At 37.3% G+C, this 23,225-nt stretch overlaps 1 protein-coding gene across 1 annotated transcript in view; it reads left to right on the plus strand.

Moving 5' to 3' along the window:
* The window catches only part of Cacna2d1 (calcium voltage-gated channel auxiliary subunit alpha2delta 1), a 530,523-nt gene that overhangs the window by 506,418 nt on the left and 880 nt on the right, over positions 1-23,225 (plus strand). Inside the window, exons 26-38 of the mRNA XM_032907054.1 lie at positions 2,024-2,111; positions 3,236-3,298; positions 3,952-4,055; positions 4,911-4,997; positions 6,195-6,262; positions 6,685-6,723; positions 7,582-7,653; positions 8,735-8,887; positions 8,989-9,041; positions 11,231-11,286; positions 11,710-11,839; positions 13,712-13,821; positions 14,166-14,248. Coding sequence (XP_032762945.1) covers positions 2,024-2,111; positions 3,236-3,298; positions 3,952-4,055; positions 4,911-4,997; positions 6,195-6,262; positions 6,685-6,723; positions 7,582-7,653; positions 8,735-8,887; positions 8,989-9,041; positions 11,231-11,286; positions 11,710-11,839; positions 13,712-13,821; positions 14,166-14,248 — 1,106 coding nt within the window. The remainder of the gene's footprint in view (positions 1-2,023; positions 2,112-3,235; positions 3,299-3,951; positions 4,056-4,910; positions 4,998-6,194; positions 6,263-6,684; positions 6,724-7,581; positions 7,654-8,734; positions 8,888-8,988; positions 9,042-11,230; positions 11,287-11,709; positions 11,840-13,711; positions 13,822-14,165; positions 14,249-23,225) is intronic.

Genomic DNA, 23,225 nt, shown 5'->3' on the forward strand with positions numbered 1-23,225 from the left:
AGTTTTATACCTTGTGAGACAAATCTGGGGGATGAAGACAATTTTAAAAATTAATTTTAATTATCATAATTGTCTCTCCAATAAATCTACACCATTACTTCTTTAAGATTTTGCTCAGATACTGAGGTTCTGAACTTTTAATAGTAAAAAATTATTCATCCAGAAATTGCTTTAAGAATTCAGCATTCGGATATAATTCAAGTGATAAATGAGGGAGGAAAAGCAAGTGCACCACATTTTAGCCCAATAAATAGAATTTGAAAAATGAAGAAATGGATGAGACATACTCTTTCTCCCTTTTTCCTTTCTTTTCTCTTTTTTAAAAAGCAATTGCTCCTATTAGAAAAGGCTAAACAAAGCACTTCTATCAGTTATCAAAACCAAAAAGCCACCTTTCTAAAGCTGTTGCTCCAACTCAAATTTATGTTGCAAAACCAGCTGAATAATTCCATCTCGCCTCAGCCTCTCACATAAGTCAGATATTAGTGAAGACTGTACATTCCTTATTTGAATCACATAGATTTTTATCATGAATGTGAGAAGAAAGTACCTTTAGGTTGTCTTGGAATTTCATACACCAAGAGCAGACAAACTATGAGAGGCAAATGAATAAGATATGCTCTGTGATCTTGGGTCCTCATTTTCTATTCCCTCTATGGACAAGTAAGCTCTTTAGTTATTCCAGAAATGGCAGCCAGAAGCCAGTGCCCCTGAACTGGTATCACTGCATTCAAAACCCGGTTTTAGAATGGTGTGGGTGTAGGAAAATTCTATCATTTCTCTTGCTCTAAAAGAAACACAAAAGTGGACATTTATAGGAATTGTCGAGAAGTCCAGTTTATGGTCTGAAATATTATGTTCTGCTGTGGAATGTGGAAGAAATAAAGGACCTTCTTATTTAAAAAAGGTGAAAGTAGGCAGGGACTTTTCTGTTTTATGTTTTTACTTGAAAATTTCTTTTAATAATCCTACCTATATGAGAGTATAAATATATCACATACACACATATACACATATATACATATATGTATACATATATACTTATATAAATATAAACATGTTTGTATGTCTATATAATATGTGTGTATATATGTGTATACACATATATATGGAACCACATATTAAGCTATAAAACTAAACACATAAAATATAAAATCATTTATTTGTTTCCTAAAATATCATGCTGCAGACATCTTTCTGCATTTTCGTCTATTTATTTATTTTTATTTAAGATTTTTCTTCAGAGTTTCATCCATGGGCACTGAATTCACATCCTTTTCTTCCCTCCCTTTCCTTTGTACAGTGCTTCCCTACTCCCCATCAAGTTCATGCCCTCTTATTTTCAATTCAAGTGCCAACATATGCAAAAGTATGTATATATATATATTTAAGATATATTACACATATATATACATCTTAAATATCCAAATTTGTATATAAATATGTGTGTGCATATATATTTGTATATATATATATATATATATATATATATACACACACACAAACACAGTCACACACATAACCTCCTATGTCTGTTTAGTGTTGTTCACATGAATATGGGCTGATGACAAGGAATCAGGTATCCTATCAGGGCTTTGTCCCTGGAGGCGACTGATTGTTTCTTTCTCAGCAGTCACTATTTACAAGTTGTTCATCAAGAGTGGGGCCATGTAAAGTTTCCCCTCTCCATGTAGCATAGCAACTGTTATTATCACTGTGCAAGTCTTGGTTAGACAAAACTATTGGTCAGTTTTCATAGGTAGAGCTCCCATGTCCTGTCTAGAAGTCAGATATCTTTTGATAAAACATTTTCTCTTACAAGTAGCCAACTTTTGCAATACTGATTAGTTCATGGATCCAATACGTAAGACAAGATCAATGATTTAAATATACCAAATTCATATGAGATATTCTTGAATATCTATGACTAGTTTTGAAAATAGTAAATATATTTGTTTCATTATTAATTGGAATAAAAAATCTACGTGAGTTTAATTAAAGGAATCATTTTTTTCTGTGTTAGGTAATAGAGATTTGATTAATAGAATCTTGCTGGATGCGGGTTTTACAAATGAACTTGTCCAAAATTATTGGAGTAAACAGAAAAATATGTAAGTATTTGTTGTAGTTAATAAACATGTATATTTTGCATTTCAGTTTCATATCTGCCTGGGAAACTTTTGGATAATGGCCCTCAGAAATTGTTAGTTATTTAGCTTCAGAAATGGTTTCTCAGGAAATCATTTTGCCATTGTTGATTGGTTGCATTTTCAGTTGCAAATGTAGCTCTGTACTGACATTGGCCATTTATGAGTGTTACATGTTAATATCGATAAAGCTTATAGAATAGACGTGTTTGTGTATGTGCGTGTCCGTGGCAAGATGTGCATCCTACTGACCATTTACTCAGCTTTCTCACACATGCCGTACGCTTACGCAAGAAGGGCAGAGTTCCTCAAGGTGGTTCTCATTCATAATCTCTTCTCCATTCATTTTCTAGTCGATCAATGGATGCCAGATAGTCCTCCTCATCATGTTTCTGCCTCTTCTTCATTATCAAGGCCCTAAAATACCCTTTTTTCAGAAATTGCAAAACCAAGCTTTGTGTCATTAGTGCTTCCCAGTCCTGTTCCCAGCTCTAAGTTCGTCGCCCCTACAAGGCATCCCTGCCCCAGGCCTGTTTCTAAACTGTACTTGTAGTGAAGATAAACATGGAGCTTGAAGACAAAGTTGCTGGTCCATGTCTCTAATCCCAGCACTTAGGAAGAGAAGCAGAGGATGAACATGTTTAAGTGTTGTGTATAAACCAAATCCTGTCTCAGAGAGGTGGGCGAGGGGACACTTGTCAAGCATGAACTAACTACAGAACCACCCACAGGTGGACCATTTAAGAACCTTGTACTGGAGACTGGACTTCCTGTAATATCTTTCCCTTTTTCTCATCCAGTTCTCACAGAGGAACGCCAGATGCCTTTACTCACTTTCCCTCATATTTGCTTTTCTCTATACACTGATGTCCTCTGTATTCCCTACTGACTACTAGTCAGTCTTCAAGAGACTACCCCATCCTTCTTTCTTCTAAAATAACTCTTAAATATGTTAGCAGTGGGAGTTTAATTTCATAGGCTACTAACCTACCTTTTTATGTGTCAATATGTAAATTTGTATTACTGACACGTAGCTTAGCTATTACAGTTTTTTTTTTAAATGTCCTCCTTTTTTCTTCCACTTCCAGCAAAGGAGTGAAGGCACGCTTTGTGGTGACTGATGGTGGAATTACAAGAGTTTATCCCAAAGAGTAAGTTCACATAACATCTGTAAAAATAAGTTCTTCACAACAGCCTGTGCCAAGGCTCTAGATGTTGCCATGTAAGGAAGCTACTCTTTGGGAAAACCGATCGCTGTTAGTATATTGAATTGCAGTATTGTTTAAAATGTTTATATTAATAAAATTTTTCCATTTGCCCGAGCAATATTATTATAGGATGTTTCAATGGCAGTTGCTTGTCATCTTTGTATATATCCATTACAAAATCTAAGAGAGCTTGAGAGAGATGTTCCACTTTGTAGATAGAGTCCAACTGCTTAGATGAGCATTATGACGACCTTGAGCAGCATCGGCGTAGTGTATCCCTGCTTACGTTGTTCTTCCCTGCCTCGTATCTGTCCCTATGTTAGGAACACTTCCTGCACTGGGCTGAGGAGGTACCGAAGCCCGTTAATATTAATTAACTGGCTCATCCGTAGTTTCATGAGTGGGAGTCAGCTTCTTCCTATTCTTATTATGCTGATGTATTGCTTAGTAATGAGCATCAGTTACACTATCCGTGCCTGACTTCCTTAGATATACCTGAACAGGAGACCTGTCTGTAGAGCTGTATTTCCACGAAGGGAGTTCAGGTTATCATGCACCTTAAGGAATATAAATGATGAAAGTCATTTCCTCCCTAGGGCTGGAGAAAACTGGCAAGAGAACCCAGAGACGTATGAGGACAGCTTCTACAAACGGAGCCTAGATAACGATAACTACGTTTTCACCGCGCCCTACTTCAACAGTGAGTGTTCTTTGGAATTCAGCCTTCTCAGTTCCTCTTATGTGTTAAATTATTCTTCCTAATTGCTCACCCTGCAAATCAATATATTTTGTGAACTACCTCGAATAGTCATTATTAAGTATATAATATGTAAAAGAGACTGGAAAAAAACGAAAAGAAACACCCATTCAGTTAAAGAAATAGAATTCATGCACAGCAAAAGGTCATCTAGCAATTCAGAGCTAGAATCTCTAGCAGGCATGCACGGTAAGTAGAAACATATGGGGCTAATCCCATGTTTTTCAACTAGTACCTTCAAACATGGCTAATGAACGAAACTGGTTGGTGTATCGTGATGAATTGCATCTTATCTGTGTAAATTGTGTAATTTGCTATCTATAAAAATTAATAGCCTGTCTTTTAAATAATTTATATGGCTCCCTCCCCCCGAGGGGGATTTCTAGTTCAACCCTTCACCATCTGTATACATAGTTATTTTATTATTCCCATTTTAAAAATGAGGGAACTGAAATTCTCAAGGTCTCAGTTATGTCCCCGGACGCGTATCTCATGTAAGGTAAAGCCTCTTTTGTGACCCTGTGATCATTTCTTCCATTTCCCTTCAACAGCCTCCCCAACAGTTTGAAAATATTACACAGACGTGATCGGACACATGCCCATCATAGTATGGAAGTAGATAAAATCAAGTTGAATTATTCCTGTCAGTAAATAAATAGAGTCAGTTCATGACTATTCAAATGTTCTTGGTATATTCAGGAAGAAAAGATAAAGCTGAAACCTCTTTAAAAGAGGGATGCTTCACTCAAAGCCTCGGACTCAGGGCTCGTCTAATTAGCCTGTTTCCTTTTCTCTTAGAAAGTGGACCTGGTGCCTACGAATCTGGAATTATGGTAAGCAAAGCGGTGGAACTGTACATCCAAGGAAAACTTCTTAAGCCTGCAGGTAAGCACCTACATCATGGGTACATGTGTGCAAGGTTAAATGGGACAATACATTTCATCATAAGATGGCTGGAATCATTTATTAGGAAGATCAAAATTTTAAATTTGGGGTGGATCCAACCATGCTAATCCTCTCTCCAATCCTCAGACACATGAAATGTTTGTGCCAATGCTATATACATTTATAATCATTTAAACATGAAATTATTTTGATATATCTGCATACTAGACTACTCTGTAGCTGCTGAAAAGAATCAGGGCTGGATCTATGTAAAATGTTCAAGTATTTAGAAAAAAATTAAATCAACCAAGCAAACAAAAACATAGACCCAGTACAATTGAGAACTGGAAATGAGCTGTAATGAATGGATACAATAATAAAGTCTAGCACAGTGTAGATCTTCATCGTACCACTCAGTGTTGTTTGCTGTTGTTTAGAGAGACCAGATGGAAGAGAGGGAGTTGATTGTCTGCTCCTAGGAACAGACAATGCTACTCTGACCATGGTTCAACTTCTAGGAATCACTGTCCTTTACTAGCTCAGCCACCTTCCCCTCGGTTGCTAAGTTACTACTACTTTATTCTGTCAGCTGCTCACGTTTCCCCTCTCTCCCAACACCTCATACACTGATCTGTCTGCTCTTTGCACAAATGTGTCTTAAGAGTCTGATGCTTGAACTGGTAGGGTGAAAGAAACATTTTATATGTACTGCTCAAATGATCTCATACTTTGAAGATCAGCACTCATTATTTTTAAGCAATACTATTAATTAATTAGACAACCAGGTGGTGATTATTTTAAGTTTTTTTCTTGGAATGTAAAATCCAGTTTATGTCAGTGATTTTCCTAAGACTGCAACCCCTTAATACAGGTCCTCACGTTGTGCTGAAACCAACCATAAAATTACATACATTGCTACTTCATAGCTGTAGTTTTGCTACTGTTATGAACTGTAATGTAAATTTTTTAGAGATAGAGGTTTGCCAAGGTGTCGATGTCCATGGGTAGAGAACCACTTCTTTGTCTTAGCTTAAAGACTACAAGCACTATTGCTTAATGTCCCTGAAAACTAAGCCTCTGAAACCGTATACTGAATGCAAATTTATTGGCTAGTTTATAAATTGTGTAAACTGTTACATTGGAAAGATGCTGTTAATAGCAATTATGACTTCAAATTAATTTACATTATCCTTTCAGTTGTGGGAATTAAAATTGACGTAAACTCCTGGATAGAAAATTTTACCAAAACTTCAATCAGGGATCCGGTAAGATTTTTTCAAAGTTATTAAAATATGATTAATAGTCTCAATGTTCACATAAGTAAGTATGATCCTTGATTAGGAGCAAAGTAAGTTTCCAGTGCCACTATACTTAAATAAAAGTAAGAATTCCTATTTGCAATGTTTGCTTTTTCCTATGTAATAACATGGAAACTGTTTTAGCTTGACAACTTGAAATGTTCATACAGATATATATTGATACATATTTTCTGGTTTTAAAATGGAAGCACTAATTTTTTCTTATAAACTATGATTATGTGATCTTATTTAGATCAGCTAAAATTATTCCTGGCTGTTGCATTATAAGAACATAGCTATTAGATATAACTTGTTTTAAAATGTAAAATGATTTTATTTATTTATTTATTCATTCATTCATTTATTTTTCTATTTTTTTATTTTTTTAGTGTGCTGGTCCAGTTTGTGACTGCAAAAGAAACAGTGATGTAAGAAAACTTTTTAAAATATATTTAACTACAGTGTACTTGTTTCTCTTGGTTGCTCAATAGCAGACATGTCAATGATTAAAGAGATTCAGGGAATTTGTTTTTATCTAATGATAGTAAGTTCTATAGAAAACCAATTTATATGGATACTATCAATGCTTCTTCAGAAAATATTTATATCCTAAGGGAAGGAGAAGAACCGTGTCTATGCGAACCAAGTCTGGTCATGTTGGTAAGGCGGAGCCTTTTGAACATCTTCAACTTTATTTGTTCTTGAGGAAGATTTGACCATGCATCCTATTGGTCTTGATAGCAGTCTGCATTAGGGAAATGAACTAAATACTGAAGATATACTTTCTTTTTATTTTTTCCTTTTATTGAATATTTTTTATTTACATTTAAATGTTATTCCCCCATCCCATCTCCCTCCCCTTCTTCTATATGGGTGTTCCCCTCCCCATACACCTCCCATCTCTCCCACCCCAACATTCCCCTACACTGGGGGAGGCAGCTTTGGCAGGACCAATGGCTTCTCCTTCCATTGGTGCCCCAACAAGGCCATCCTCTGCTACATATGGAGCTGGAGCCCTGGGTCAGTCCATGTTTGGTCTTTGGTTAGTGGTTTAGTCTCTGGGAACTCTGGTTGGTTGGCATTGTTGTTCTTATGGGGTTGCAAGTCCCTTCAGTTCTTTCAATCCTTTCTCTAATTCCTCCAATGGGGGTCCCATTCTCAGTTCAATGGTTTGCTGCTAGCGTTCGCCTCTATGTCTGATATACTTCCAAATTATCTATGTCCTCTGGGAAAATGATGGAGCAGCATGCTGACCTTCCTAAACACCTGTTGCTTCCTTCTCATAGGTAATGGACTGTGTCATTCTAGATGATGGTGGATTTCTTCTGATGGCCAATCATGATGATTACACTAATCAGGTATGAAGTTCAGTTTCCAAAGTGGCTTTCCACGATGCAAATCAGAAAACCCCTTAGGGTTTTTAGAAACTGATGACTAGTTTCATTTTCATCACAAAGTAGATGTCAATCTTGCTTTCCTTTGGTAACTGACTTGACTTTCAGATAACAGAAGCTACCATTAGAGCAGATAGTTAAGGATTTTAACACGAAATGAACTTGCCTCCATTCTTTTAACAATTCAGAAATTTGTTAAACAATTCAGAAAATTGTTAAAAAAAAAACAATACAATCAGTTGGTAATGTCTAAAGTTGTCATATGTCCAGATGCAGTTTCTAGACCAAAATTTGAAAATTGGTCATAAAAAGCTATGGATTCTGGATCTCTCTCTCTAGGTTTTCTGTTTATACAAAGAGCTCCCAGCACCAGCCCTAAGCATAGCTTCTCTGCCAAAGCTAAGAGTTTGTGACTATTCCTTTCTCTGAGGCCCCCAGTTCAGGGCACTGCCCACTGGGGTGAGTTTACGGTCTTACCCACACTCATGGAGTATATTCTTTACTTCTCCCGAAGGTATTGGCCTTTTTTTTAGTGCTATTTACCATTAAAGCTATGAGGTATAAGATGTTTTTATATATGGTTATTACTATAAGTGAGGTCAGTTAAAGTATGTACCATCTCAGTTACTTTGTCTTGTGTGCTAAGAGAACCAAAGTGTACCCTTTGTCTATTGCTGGCATATTAACTATTGTTCTCTCTTGGCAAACTTTGCCCAAGGCACTGAAACTGTTTCCTTCATTTCCTGTTTTTAACCCCATTCTTTTCACCAGAGGACATCTAACTGTGACTTTCTTATGCTTAGTAGTGGCTTAGGTGTCCATTCCTCCCTCAAACATAATTCTCCAGTAGAGCTTCAGAATAAGGAGAGTCCCTAATTTAATCTTAATTCTTGAACATCGGCAAAGGCAGGTTGTCATTTGCTTAAATGTACAAACTGGCTTTCCATTTTAGTTTCTTATAGTAGGTTAATTTTTTCCCCTCTGTATAGTTTAGGTATTGAGATTGTTTTAAAATTGAACCTATCAAATACTCTTTCTTTTCCAGATTGGACGTTTTTTTGGAGAGATTGACCCGAGCATGATGAGACACCTGGTTAATATATCACTTTATGCATTCAATAAATCATATGACTATCAGTCTGTGTGTGATCCAGGGGCAGCACCAAAGCAAGGGGCAGGACACCGCTCAGCCTATGTGGTCAGTAAAACCCGCAGTAGAGCCAGCTCCTCTCAAGAGGACACTTATGCCAGTGTACACAAATATAATAAATCTCAATATATTTATTTTATATTTCGTAGCCATCGATTACAGACATACTCCAGATTGGCTGGTGGGCCACTGCTGCTGCCTGGTAAGTCAAGAGTTTGTCTTCTTACAAATGAAAGAAAAATGTCAGTAAAATAAATATTCTTTATCAGGTGAGTTGTGTTATGGGTATTATTCCTTCCTTTCCTGTAAACATGTTAGAAATATCAGTTATTTCTAAATGATTACCTTAAACATATTTTTCCACTTTTTAATATGAAAATACTGATAAGTTCGAGAAAATTTCACCCTCTTCAGAGACATTTTAAGTTACATTTGTTACTGATGATTTCTTATATGTATGGAATCCATTTTGATTCTACCCTCTTTTATATCCCTTCCAATGAGTCTATCTCCTTCCCTACAAATCACTTAGCCATCTTACCATCATTTTGTTTGTGGTCCACTGAGTTCACCAAGGCCATATGAGTGCTCATGGGTATGGAACTATCCAGTAGTCCCTGGTAAGCTTGTCAATGGGTACACATCTGAAGGTAACGACACTCCTTCTCCCACAATCCATCTGCAACCAATACTTTAGTATGCATGGGTGAGAACCCAAGATCCCTCCTTTAACCCTGACGAGTTTCCAGCAGGTCCAGTCTTTTGTAGGCCTTGTGTAGGCACCACAGCTACTGTGAGTGTGTTCACCAAAGCTATGCGAACCAAAGAGAGAGCACAATGTAGGACTTCTTTTTGGTTTCCAGCTGTTAGATTCTTTAAGTCCCCTCTTCCATGATATTCCCTAAACTCAAGAGAGGGTTATGTCAATAGCCTGTGCAGAACCTTGAGAAGCCAAGAGTCTTGGCAATCACTGTAATTCATGGTAAAGATGAGGCACATCTCTGATTGAGGCTGAGAACAACAGTTGTCTGTTGTTCTAAACACAAGAGCTTGCCATCATATGAATTAAGCTACACAACAATAAGCTTACCCTGCGGTTTATATCCTCTCTGGTCATGGGTTTTTTCTAGATTTTGTGATCCAGCTAGAACTCTCAATTTGTGTCTTTGAATATTATAAATTAATCCTTAAATTCTAAGAGTATTTATCTATAAAACATGATAATTATCTTTAACACGCAAATAAGATCCATATTCATCCAATTCAAATCATGGAAACTAAATTTTCTACCTTTTCCCATTAACACAACCTTGGCAAAGGGTCTCAGCCTCATATTGAAGTGACTTCTGTTTGTCCTGTGATGGCGCTCTCCATCCCTATCATCCACCACTCCCTTCCACCCCTGAAGTTCAAACGTGTAACCTACTGAAACACTGCAAGAGTGTGGGAATCACATTCTGATCACCCAGTCACTCAGCCTCCTCCTGTGTGCACGATTCCTTCTCCTTTCTTCTCCTTCTGCTTGCTTCCTATGTACCCCATCTTTCTGGGTTTATACCTCATGCACTGAACTGCTTCAGCTGTATTCCATGTTTGTTAATCTATCCATTGAGTATTTAGCATTTGGGTGATAAAATCAAGTTTATATCATTTTTACTAAAATGATGAAAATATCTCAATTTTTAAAAATCCCATTTTTTTGAAAACCACTATTTGACAATATGATAGTGCTATTTGTATGTTGTTATAACTAAATATTCCTTATATTACCATAATCCTCGAATACTTGCCTTTGTTCTATTTTCTGGCCAAAACCTCTCTGTTATTGCCACTAAACTAAATTCAGTTCCAGTATATTATGAATTAAACTTGGCACAATTATCATTTATTATAAAACTAAAATATGTTATAGTTCCCTATATAACTTTAGGTATGCCATTTTACAGATTAAGCTCAAGCCTGAAGTTCAGATAGTGGTTTTTGTTTGTATGTCTTTATTGTGTTATGGAGTTTCAATAACTGAAATAAAAAGAAAATTAAGGCTATAAAAGTTCATGAACCAAACATAGACATTCTTCCCCATAGAGTCAACATTTTTGCACTTTATATTAATCACCAAGCTTCTTCACTCTTGTTCATCTCTCTTTTGGTCCCAAAAATCTTGACCTCATGAATCCATGAGTCTTTTGCTGATGAAAATCAAAGGTGTGACATTTTTCACAATTCAAGAAATATGCAAAATGTCTTAAAGTTTCTATTATATTTTTTTCTGAAAAATGATAAAATGAGGTATGTGTCTATTTGTGCATGCAAAACTGCTCAGTATTTTCATATAAAATATTGTAAAGGAGAACATCTAGCTGTTTCTCAATTCTTCACTTAAAATTTCAGGTCTATTCTCCAGCAGCTACTCTTGAGTTTGACATTTCCACGGCTCCTTGAGGCAGGTATGTCAAAGAGAAGATGAGGTCATTGGCACAGAAGTCCATTTTTCTTTTGATGCCAAGTCAATGAAGCAAAAACATAGAGTCATAGGGTGTTTGTGTGTGCGTGTGTGTGCGTACACACATGTGCATATGGGTGAGGAAAGAAAGAGATCATCAAACTGATAGTTTTGATACTCTGAAACTTTTATTTTCCTATGATTTACAAGTTTTATAGTTCACATTGACATGAATTTTGTAGATTAAATATTAATTTATTATTTAGAATAGTTGCAGGGCAGGCACCTTTTAATGACAGCCAGGCAGTTACTCAACGGTAAACCAACCTACAATAAAATGTCTGTGCATTACCTTGGTCCTTATGACAGCGACTCGAGGAAGCTTGGTGTCTCCTGGTGGTGATGGTCTTTGTTTTGGCTCCCACAGTTGAAATGGAAGAAGATGACTTCACAGCTTCCCTGTCTAAGCAGAGCTGCATCACGGAACAAACTCAGTACTTCTTCAAGAACGATACTAAATCATTCAGTGGTCTACTGGACTGTGGAAACTGTTCCAGGTAATTTGTGTCTTCGTGTCAAGTAGTTCTTGTTTACTAAGGACAGCATTCAGGCCTGATTTGAATGCATTTTTATAAATAAGATAAATATTAAAACTTTTATAATACAGATTTTACTTATGATAATAACTTCAATCACATAAGACTTTCTTTTTTCATGTGTGATCATTAAGAATGGTTGTAAGAAGTTAGAGGCATCATTGTTTATACGTTTACCCTTGTTTGACATGAAGAACTAAATGTTACTTTTGATTTGAAATTGAAGTCTCTGAAAAGCATTTCTCTGAGGGTTGTGGTTAATGTTAGCAAACATAAAACATCTTTAAAATGTGTTGGAAGACAGAGGAAATGCACTTGGCTATGGTGGGAGAGAAAAGAACAGGAAGATGGGGGTTTTGGAAGGTCTGAGAAAACTGCTAATCGAGGTTATGGGGTCCCTGAGCCTCAGTTTACAAAATACATAGAGTTCAGGGGTTGGGGATTTAGCTCAGCGGTAGAGTGCTTGCCTAGGAAGCGCAAGGCCCTGGGTTCGGTCCCCAGCTCCAAAATAAAAAAAGAAAAAGGAAAAAAAGCAAAATACATAGAGTTCCTACAGAGATGATGGCAAGTTTTTCCAGAAGAATGTTAACAGAAAAGAAACAGGAGGAGGTGAGGTAAGCCGAGATTCTGGAAGTGCCAGGACAGGTGCTGGGACTTGAAAAAGTTAGTGCGTAACAATTACAATAACAATTTTCTTCTTACTCCACGGGCATAACCAATAGGTATGGTCAGTGGGTTTGTGACTTGATTCTGTAAACTGTGTTTTCAGGGAGGCAGAGTTTTTGAAGAGGAACATAAAGGGAGAAGTTACACATGAGCTATGGATAAAGTTCACTTTATTTATAAATGAGTCTTCAGGGCTTTCAAGTTTAGAAAACGGTGCAACACCATACACCTGCTTCGGGAGCACTCCCGCAGCACCATGACGTTGCACCAACTGTCCAGTAAAGGCAATGTGTGTGTGCAGAACAGGGAGGGCTGAGATTCATCTCACAGATGACTTAAAAGCACAACGTCACTAGAGTTACCCTGTGTTGTTTCCCCATTTCAAAAGGAAAAGTCAGTAAAACTCCCCTGCTTTTAGAAAAGGTGAAAAAGATCAGGTCCTATATTTATATTTTCATTTTAATTTCAAAGGAAAATGGAACAATTCAACTAACACTGGGCGTGGTGCTTAAAGCAGCCTGGTTGCACATCTGAGCTCTGCAAAGTCCATCGCCAACTGTAGGCACCTGTTTACATTTTAATTAGTTCTATATCACATTTGAAAGAAATTTTTTTTTTACCATATTGGATAAACAGAAAACATTTATTCCCTCAGAGTAAGCCTTTTAGGAGCACTGATCTGCCCTTTATTCTGGGCATAGTTTGATAATATACTTTGTCCTTTTTTTTCTACTTTGGGTATCTGCAAAATAAAGGGTTGCTGGTATATTGCCAGTAATAAATGTCACCATTTACTGAAAATTGAAATCCAAACACTCAGGCATTTGGACCGTAACTGAATAGCACTATTTTGTAATTAAGATTAACAGCTTTAAATGTTTCAATATATAAAGATATTTTTATATGACCTTGGTTTTTTTTTAAATATTTTTGATATGGGAAACGTGTTTGTGTCAATAAGTAAAAACATAGTGATTTTCTAGTTACACTCATTTTAGTGTGTGTGTGTGTGTGTGTGTGTGTGTTTATTTTTCCTGGATGGTGATTCATTTTTCAATAAATTGTTTTATCTTTCTTTGCAGTAACTAAGGATGTTTGAATGATTTCTGTTCTGTTTCCCAAAAAGACAGTGTTCCCTTAATGAGCTCCTCTAACGTGTGTTTGCAGGATCTTTCATGTTGAGAAGCTTATGAACACCAACCTAGTATTCATAATGGTGGAGAGCAAGGGAACATGTCCGTGTGACACGCGGCTGCTCATGCAGGCGGAACAGACTTGTATCCTTTGACACGAGAGGTGTTTGGAACAGACCACCTTAAAGCAGTGAACACTGAACTCTGCCATCCTGTTCATGCTCATATAGAGAAAAACAGTGCAGTACTGAAACTTTGGCTTAAAGGTCAAAACCAACCACATGGCTCAGGAACTACGGGAAAATTTAATTCAGACATTTATTACTCTCTCAGTTCCTCATACTTGAATTGGTTCTGTTGGCTGAGAGCATTGGCATAGGTAGGTTTTGATTGATTTCAGAAATATGTGTATATATATATATATATATTTGCACTTTTGAACCGTGTGGGGAAAACATTATATTCCGTTCCTTGACAAGCCTCTTCAGCTGATGGTCCAGATCCTTGCGACATGGTTAAGCAGCCCAGATACCGAAAAGGACCTGATGTCTGCTTTGATAACAATGTGCTGGTAAGGGTTTTTATTACAACAAAATCTTATAATTAATTGTCCTCTTCCACAAAGAGCCTAGGAGATATGTTTTCATTTTTAATGTGTCATTACCATAGTTTACCTCATTAACATGATGTACTTGCTAGTAAACAAACCTTTTCCATTTCAGTAGATTTTGTGGTTAGCATAAAGTTAGGAGTTGCTTCTTCTGTCTTTCCTTTCATTTTACAATAAACTTTTTAATAGTGTATACAATTATATTTAAGGCATAATAATGAATAATAACCTGCGGAAACTGTTAATCACTGAAAATATGTTGCCTACCTTAATTTATATTCCAGTCTTGAACTATGTTATTTGTATTATAATTAGTATGTATTTAGTATTAAAAGTGCGTTATAAGTTGTTATTATCCAATTATTTTGTTCTACTTTCTCCTATATCAGTTTTTTTTAAATTATTTATTTTATGTGTATGGATGTTTTGTTTGCACATATAATCTGTACACCACATTTGTGCCTAAAACCCAAGGAGGCTACTAAAGGACACATATCCCTTGGAACTAGAGTTAAATCTGGTTGTGAGCCATCCCAGGAGCACTAGGAAATTAACCCAGATCCTCTGAAAGATCTGCACTAACCTCTGTGACAAATCTCAATCCACTCAAACTATGATCCTAAACCATAATCATATTAAAGATACTTGCTAATTGTTAAGGAAAGCATCTAGGAAAAAGTGACTGAGAGTCATTTCAGAGCAAATGGGTTAGACTATTTCTTTCAGAGAACCCATGATGTATTACAGCCCCACCATATTATCAGACTGTCTGTATGAAATCCCAAGGCCACAGTGGAACACGGGATGCTAGCAGACCAAAGTCATAGCACACATGAGGATGGTATGCCAGCTCCCTAAAACATTAGTCAGTGATGGTTAGTACAACACATTCTAACAAGAGTTCTTTACAAACCTATCAACAGCATTTTACAAAATCGGAGCACATTCCTTTTTTTAATTTTATTGGAAATATATTTTCCATACTATATTCTTGGTTACTGTTTTCCCTTCCCCCATTACCCTTAATATCCCAGTTCCCCCTTCCCTCCCATCCCAACTAGATACACACCCTATCTGCCTCTCATTAGAAAAATAGAATCTAAGGAGTAATAATAAAATGCAATGAGATAAAGCCAAAGCAAGTAAACTGGTGGAGAACAGAACAGCCAACACAAACAAGAGCTAAAGAGAAGGCACAGAGTGTATGCAGACACAGACACACTTTCACACACAAACACAAGGGACCCCATAAAAACAAAACACCACTAGTCATAATAGATATGCAAAGAACCTGTAAGATTATAAAATTGTTTTAAGCCCTGATACAATATTACAAGACAAAGAACATCCAAAGATGCCCTTAAGCTTGTTCTGTATTGACCATCTAAAGCTGGGCATAGAGCCTGCACCTAAGAGTGGTTTGTTTTCCCTAGGAGACTCCCTTGGAGCAAACTAATTTTTCATTCCCAAGTGGTTACCAATGGGAGGTAATTTCTGGGATAGGGATATGGGCCTGTATTGTGGCGTGTAGTTCCTACTACCTACTACCCTGCATTAAGCTCCTGGTGGACCAAATAACCAGCCCCATCCAGGTTTCCTTGAATCCGTAGATGAAGCACACACACACATTAACTTATATATGATATGCTTTAGCTCCATGGCTGGGCTCTTCTAAGCCTTCCACGGCTATCACGCCTTACTTTTCACTCCCATCTCAGCACTCTAAATCTGCCCTTAACTTCAGCTTCATTTGTAATCTTCTGCCTGCTATCTCAGGCCCAGTCAGGGAAGTGACCAATGGCCATTCTGCCTGTGATCTCACATTTCTAGTGGCTTCCTCTGAAGTATGGCAAATCCTTTCCTCTCTCTTGTGTCTCCTAACCTGCCTGCAGGAAAACAAGAAGTCTTGCCTATTCCTCCCAACCATTATCCACTAGCATGTTTATTGTTCTATCAAGAACCAACTGGGGAACAGGACCTTCAGTATTCTCACACAGGCAGATTCCCATTCAAAGCATGAGAACAGTTCCCTACATGTGTCCACTTCTTTCAGCCTTAGAACCACAGCTGGTGCAGAGCCATGCAGGCCTTATTCATGCTAAAATAGGCTCAGTGAGTTATTATCCAACTATTTTGTTCTACTTTCTCCTATACCATTTCTAATTATATCACATATTAGATTGTTGTCACGTTCCTCAAGTGTCTTAATTTTTAATCTTAGACAAAATAGAGCATTAAAACTAATGTATAGTATTTAATGATGATTAATTTTTCTAAAATTTAGCTATATTTTGATCTACTCTGTTATACTCATAATATACATATATTCAGTTTGATCAAATGTATATATACATACATATATACATATTTACATATATATGCTTATATATGCATATATACTGTATATGCAATATCTTTGCTTCTAAAATTAACTTTATTTACAAAGATGATCATAATCAAAATATTAGTATTCCAATTTATTTACTACTTTCACTGTACTACTCTCCAATTCCGTAATTTTTCTGTTTTTTTTTTTCATTTGCTTCCTTACATACCACAATGAATATTCAAAAAACCAGACCACTATCTTCTTGTAATTGGTATTTTAAAGTCCTGTTGGAACATCAGTGATTAATGTATATTTTCACAGGTGTTTTGCTTAAAATACAGCAGTATCAGCCTCAGAAATAATAACATAATTTCCACAGTAATATATTATGTAAATAGATATGTGTATTAAAAACAAAACATTGTTCTAAAACTGCAATCAGGAGTAGAGGAGGTGGATCAGGAGTTTAAATCTGAGGAGATGAATTTGAATTGTCTGTACCCCCATAAAAGTCTAGACATAGCTTCTGGTGCCTGGTGCCTGGAATGACAACATTTGGGAGTAAAGATAGGCAGATCCAAGACTCACTGGACATCCAATCCTGCCAATGCTATAATTTTCTAATTCAGAAAGAGTCACTGTCTCAAGGAAATAAGCAGATGCTGATAGAGGAAGACACAGGTTGCTCTGCTCTCCTCCTTGTCACATTTAATGTTACTGTCATATGCTACATAAGACAGACAATAGATAGACATACAGGTAGGTAGGTAGATAGATGGATAGATAGATGGATAGGTAGATAGATAGATAGATAGATAGATAGATAGATAGATAGATAGATAGATAGATAGATAGGCAGGCATTAGAATAATCATGAAACTAATTTAGATAAAAGTGGGAAAAACATTCATCATTCTTCCCTTTTTTCAGTGCACAATTACTAGAACTGGTCATCTTGATTTAATTATTTAAAATACTAACATAAAATTAGTGGGCCATTTCAGTTTCATAGGGATTTCTGAGACAACCATTCTGATGTTTTTCTTCTTCTTTATCTTTTTATTAAAGCAAATCTAACTTAATTAGCTTAGAATTTATTCCCCAAATACATGTGTGCATACTCTAATATTTTAGTATAAAAGTTCCCATATTCTGAGCCCAGTCTATGTACTATTATTTGTATCTTGGGAAAAATGGCCATTAATCTTTAATCTTTGGGGAAGAGTCTGAATTAAGAAAGCAAGGTGCTGAATAGCAGCTGCAGGGTGCATCTGTGGTCCTTGTTCCATTTGTTGTCAACGCTGTTTTGTTTCTGATGCTCTGGAATCTTTGTCACGATATTGCTACAGCAGCATTTGTTCTATCCTTTCTCTCTTTTTTCTTTCTTTTTTTAATTGGATTTTTAAAAATTTACACTTCAAATGTTATCCCCCCATTTCCCCTCCAGAAGTCCCCTATCCCATCCCTTCTGCCCCTGCTTCTATGACGGTGCTCCCTCACCAACCCACCCACTCCCTCCCTCCTCCCTGCCCTGGCATTCCCCTACACTGGGGCATCATGTCTTCCCAGGACCAAGGACCTCTCCTCCAATTGATGTCCAACAAGGCCATCCTCTGCTACATTTGCAACTGGAGCCATGGGTCTCTCCATGTGTACTCTTTCATTGGTAGTTTAGTCTCTGGGATCTCTGGGGGGGGGGTCTGGTTGGTTGAAATTGTTGTTCTTTCCATGGGGTTGCAAACCGCTTCAGCTCCTTCAATCCTTCCCTTAACTCCTCCTGAGGACACCATTCTCAGTCCAATGCAATGGTTGGCTGTGAACCAACCATTTCTCCTGAGAGGCTCTGCCTCTCAGGAGAAAACTATATCCGGCTCCTATCAGCAAGCACTTCTTGGCATCAGCAATAGTGTCTGGGTTTGGTGACTATTTATGGGATGGATCCCCAGGTAGGGAAATCACTGGATGGCCTTTTCTTCAGTCTCTGCTCCATACTTTGTCTCCATTTTTTCCTCCTGTGAGTATTGTGTTCCCCATTCTAAGAACTGAAGCCTCCACACTTTGGTCTTTTTCTTCTTGAGCTTCATGTGGTTTGTGAATTTTATCTTAGGTATTCTGAGCTTTGGAACTAATATCAACTTCTCAGTAAGTGCATATGTTGTTTTTTGTTTGTTTGTTATTGGATTTTTAAAAATTTACACTTCAAATTGTTGGTGATTAGGTTACTTCACTCTGGATGATATTTTCTAGTTCCATTCATTTACCTATGGACTTTATGAAGTCATTGTTTTTTAATAGCTGAGTAGTACTCCATTGTGTAAATGTACCACATTCTCTGTATCCATTCCTCTGTTGAAGGACATCTGGGTTCTTTTCAGCTTCTGACTATTATAAATGAGGCTGCTATGAACATAGGGAAGCATGTGTCCTTGTTGGAGAATCTGGGTATATGCCCAGGAGTGTTATAGCTGGGTCCTCAGGTAGTACTATTCTCTGAAGAACTGCCAGACTGATTTCCACAGTGGTTGGACAAGCTTACAATCCCATCAACAATGGAGGAGACAAAAGGGCAACCAACAGATTGGGAAAAGAGCTTTACTAATCCTACATCTGATAGAGGGCTAATATCCAATATGTACAAAGAATTCAAGATGTTAGACTGCAGAGAAACAAATAACCCTATTTAAAATGGGGTACAAAGCTAAACAAAGAATTCTCAACTGAGTAATTTCAAATGCCCACAAAGCACCTAAAGAAATGTTCAACCTCCTTAGCCATCAGGGAAATGCATACAAAACAATCCTGAGATTCCACCTCATACCAATCAGAATGGCTAAGATCAAAAACTCAGATGACAGCAGATGCTGGTGAGGATGTGGAGAAAGAGCAACACTCCTTCATTGTTCTGTCCTTTCTGATTGATCCTCTGGTATTCATAGATTAGGAACCTCCAGACTGGTGTGAGAATATTAGTAAGAACAGAGTACACTCATGAAAGGATAGGAGAAGCAGAGGGAAACACAGGAAATAGCCACTTTTGTTCTGAGATAATTAAGCAATAGTTTTATAGTAAAATACTTGTTTCATCATATCAGACAGAAGAGACATTAGCCATTTGTAGAGAGGGTATTATAAAGCAAGCCTTCCAGGACATCACATGAATGTAACTGTGAACTGTGAACTATATCTTGACTATGTCTTCTTTAATTAGCAATGTAAAGGGAGAACAAAAACAATCCTAGGTGATATATTTACTAATAGGCTCTTAAGAGAGGTGCACCATTAGGCAGTTTCACAAAAGCATGTTGCATATCAAAATAAATATGTACAACTATGGCACCCAGGATTTTATTAACATTAATAGTAAGCTGACCTATGAATATATGTTCTTTCTACTGTAAAAAGCTCTTCAAAATCAGGTTGATTGGTCTCATGCTGTCAGTGGGATTTCACTGTTGAAAAGCCAGAAAAAAAATGCTGAAGTTTCTTCTATCCACTTGGGATTTAGAATTTCTTAAAAGTATATATCATATTTTTTTTCATAGCAGGGACTTCTAATAACTTCTAACCTACCATTTCCCCAAGTGAAGCAGACTTGTATCATCAACATATGAGGTAAATAGGAATGGAAAAGAAGATTAAAAAAAAACAATGAAGAGCCAGGAAATATTTTTTCAGAGTTCATCTATAAAGCATAAAGATATGTTTTATATTGATAAGAACTTCTATGACAGCATCCAGTCTTCAAGTATTAGCAGGTTGTAGTTGTATCCTGATTCTTCATTCCATCTGACAGTTAGGTGTGTCTTTAGACTATGTTTGATTCATATATTTATGAAAATCATTTTTTAATCCAAAATTCAAATGTAGCTGCTGTCCTTAGCGGTTTCTTACCTGGATAGAAAAGTAGGCTGAAGAAGAGAAAAGTAAAATGACTGAGACGCAGGGCACATTGTAGAGAATAACAGTGTTACAGGAGCAGTACAGACAAGAGAGAGAAGGAGGATGAAGGAAAAAAAAATAGCTGCAAAGGTAGCTTTGGCTCCAGACCACAGTCAAATCTGTGTTCATTAGTATACAATGTGAACTGTGGTTAGAGCAGGATGAAAACTCTTCAGACATGAGGTGGAAGGAGCTGATTTCTCAAGAGGAAAGTGTGCTGAAGAAGAACGGAAATAATGAGAATGTGGGGTAGCTCCTACAGAAGCATGAGTGAGGAGTGTTGGCCGTGTTCCTGAGACAGTGAGCAGTAGGATTCGGAGATGGATTTTGAAGCCAAAGTTGAGAGAACATGATGATGGTTGACTTGAGAAAGAGAGGAATCTCAGATTGCCTCTGAGTCTTTGGCCTGATCTGTGCTAAAAGTACTATGTAGGGAATTATCTACATATGATCTACGCTAAACGTACAATGTAGGGACCTGGAAGGAATCAACAAGCTTGGCATTTAAGTTTTTAGTCTCCGCAATATAGACAAGACAGTTGGTGATGTTAGAGTCAGAGGAGAACTAGACTTATGGTAACCTGAGAGTTATTTGTAAGTAAGGTAGGTGAATTTTAATGCTAGGTGACTTAAATAAATTAAAACAAAAGGCAAAAATCCAAAAACAAAACAAACAAACAAGAGGGCTGAAGAGATGACTAAGCAGTTAGAACTGTCTGCTCTTCCAGAGTACCTGGGTTCGATTCCCAGCACCCACTTAGCAGCTCACGATTCTCTGTAACTCCAGTTCCAGGGGATCTGGCACACTTACACACACATACATGGCAGCAAAACACCAATGCACATAACATAAAAATAAGTAATTAAAAAATATATATATATTTTTAAAAATGACAAGAGGAAACTAAACTTTGGAAAAGCTCACTGTTTAGAGATCCTGAAGGGAATTAGGTCTGTTCGAGGAAAGTAGAAGGCCAAACACATTTCCAGAAAAACTGGAGGTGTGTTATTCACAGGAATTTATTATACAGCATTGGGTTTTCCTGAGATGCCAATAAGGTAAGTACTGATTGTCTAACCAGCTAACTAATCAGAATTATTGTCTTACAACTCTTTCCATTTAAAGGCAGCATTTAATGTTAAATGTTTTCTTCCATACATTACTGTCTCAGCACTTTGTGAAGAAGAGAGCAGCTATGAAATTATTCTTAGCACAAATCAAAAAAGAAATGTTGTTTACTCTGCTGCAAGGCTGGAAAGGAAGTAATCAGATGGCCCCCAGTCTTAAAAAGTTTAGACTCTGTAAAGTTATTTTACAAAGAACACTTACATTTGTTTATGTAATTTATTTCAATCCATGGAAGACAAACCTTGGATCAATGAATTCTTTTTTGTTTTTGTTGTTTTGTTTTGTTTTTGTTTAATGAGGAAGAGTTTCATAGCCCCAAATGTCCTGGAACTCAATCTGTAGATCAAACTGGTCTTGAACTCAAAGATCCACTTAAATCTGCTTCCCCAGTGCTGGGATTAAAGGTGGGAGGCACTACTGCTGGCTTGGATCAATAAATTCTAAAAAGATGCTTATAAGAATTAGTGACCATGACTCTTTATTAAATCCAGTTCAGTAGGATGGATGTTAAACTGGAAAATGTTATAAAGTAAAGAACCTGGGAAAAAAATGACTGGGTTCTTAGGGATCCAATTGAGCCTCTCCTGCTCTGTGGAGAACTCCAATAGGTGTGTTTAGGCACTTGGTGGAGCACTGCATGGCTCTGCACATAAGCTACACATCTCTTCAGCTTAGTTCTTTGTCTGAACGGTATGTTTTCAAAATTTCCATGTATTGCTTCAGTGTCAAATATGGTTTTTTCCCTCCATCTTTATTAACTTGGGTATTTCTTATTTACATTTCAATTGTTATTCCCTTTCCCGGTTTCCCAGCCAAAATCCCCCTAACCCCCCCTTCTCTATGGGTGTCCCCCTCCCCATCCTCCCCCCATTACCGCCCTCCCCCCCAACAATCATGTTCACTGTGGGGGTCCAGTCTTGGCAGGACCAAGGACTTCCCCTTCCTCTGGTGCCCTTACTAGGCTATTCATTGCTACCTATGCAGTTGGAGCCCAGGGTCAGTCCAAGTATAGTCTTTGGGTAGTGGCTTAGTCCCTAGAAGCTCTGGTTGGTTGGCATTGTTGTTCATATGGGGTCTCAAGCTCCTTCAAGCTCTTTCAGTCCTTTCTAAGATTCCTACAACGGGGATCCTGTTCTCAGTTCAGTGGTTTGCTGTTGGTATTGACCTATGTATTTGCTGTATTCTGGCTGTGTCTCTCAGGAGAGATCTACATCCGGTTCCTGTCACCCTGCACTTCTTTGCTTCATCCATCTTATCTAGTTTGGTGGCTGTATATGTATGGGCCACATGTGGGGCAGGCTCTGAATGGGTGTTCCTTCAGCCTCTGTTCTATTCCCTCCCAAGGGTATTCCTGTTCCCCTTTTAAAGAAGAAGTGAAGCATTAGCATTTTGGTCATCCTTCTTGAGTTTCATGTGTTCTGTGCATCTAGGGTAATTTGAGCATTTGGGCTAATATCCACTTATCAAGGGGAATGGATTTTTATTTCTTGTTTTTTTTTAACAATATAAAGGATTCTTTTTATCATGGCAGTGAAGTTTTC

This window comes from Rattus rattus, chromosome 6 (genome assembly GCF_011064425.1).
Source record: "Rattus rattus isolate New Zealand chromosome 6, Rrattus_CSIRO_v1, whole genome shotgun sequence".
Classification (NCBI taxonomy): Eukaryota; Metazoa; Chordata; class Mammalia; order Rodentia; family Muridae; genus Rattus; species Rattus rattus.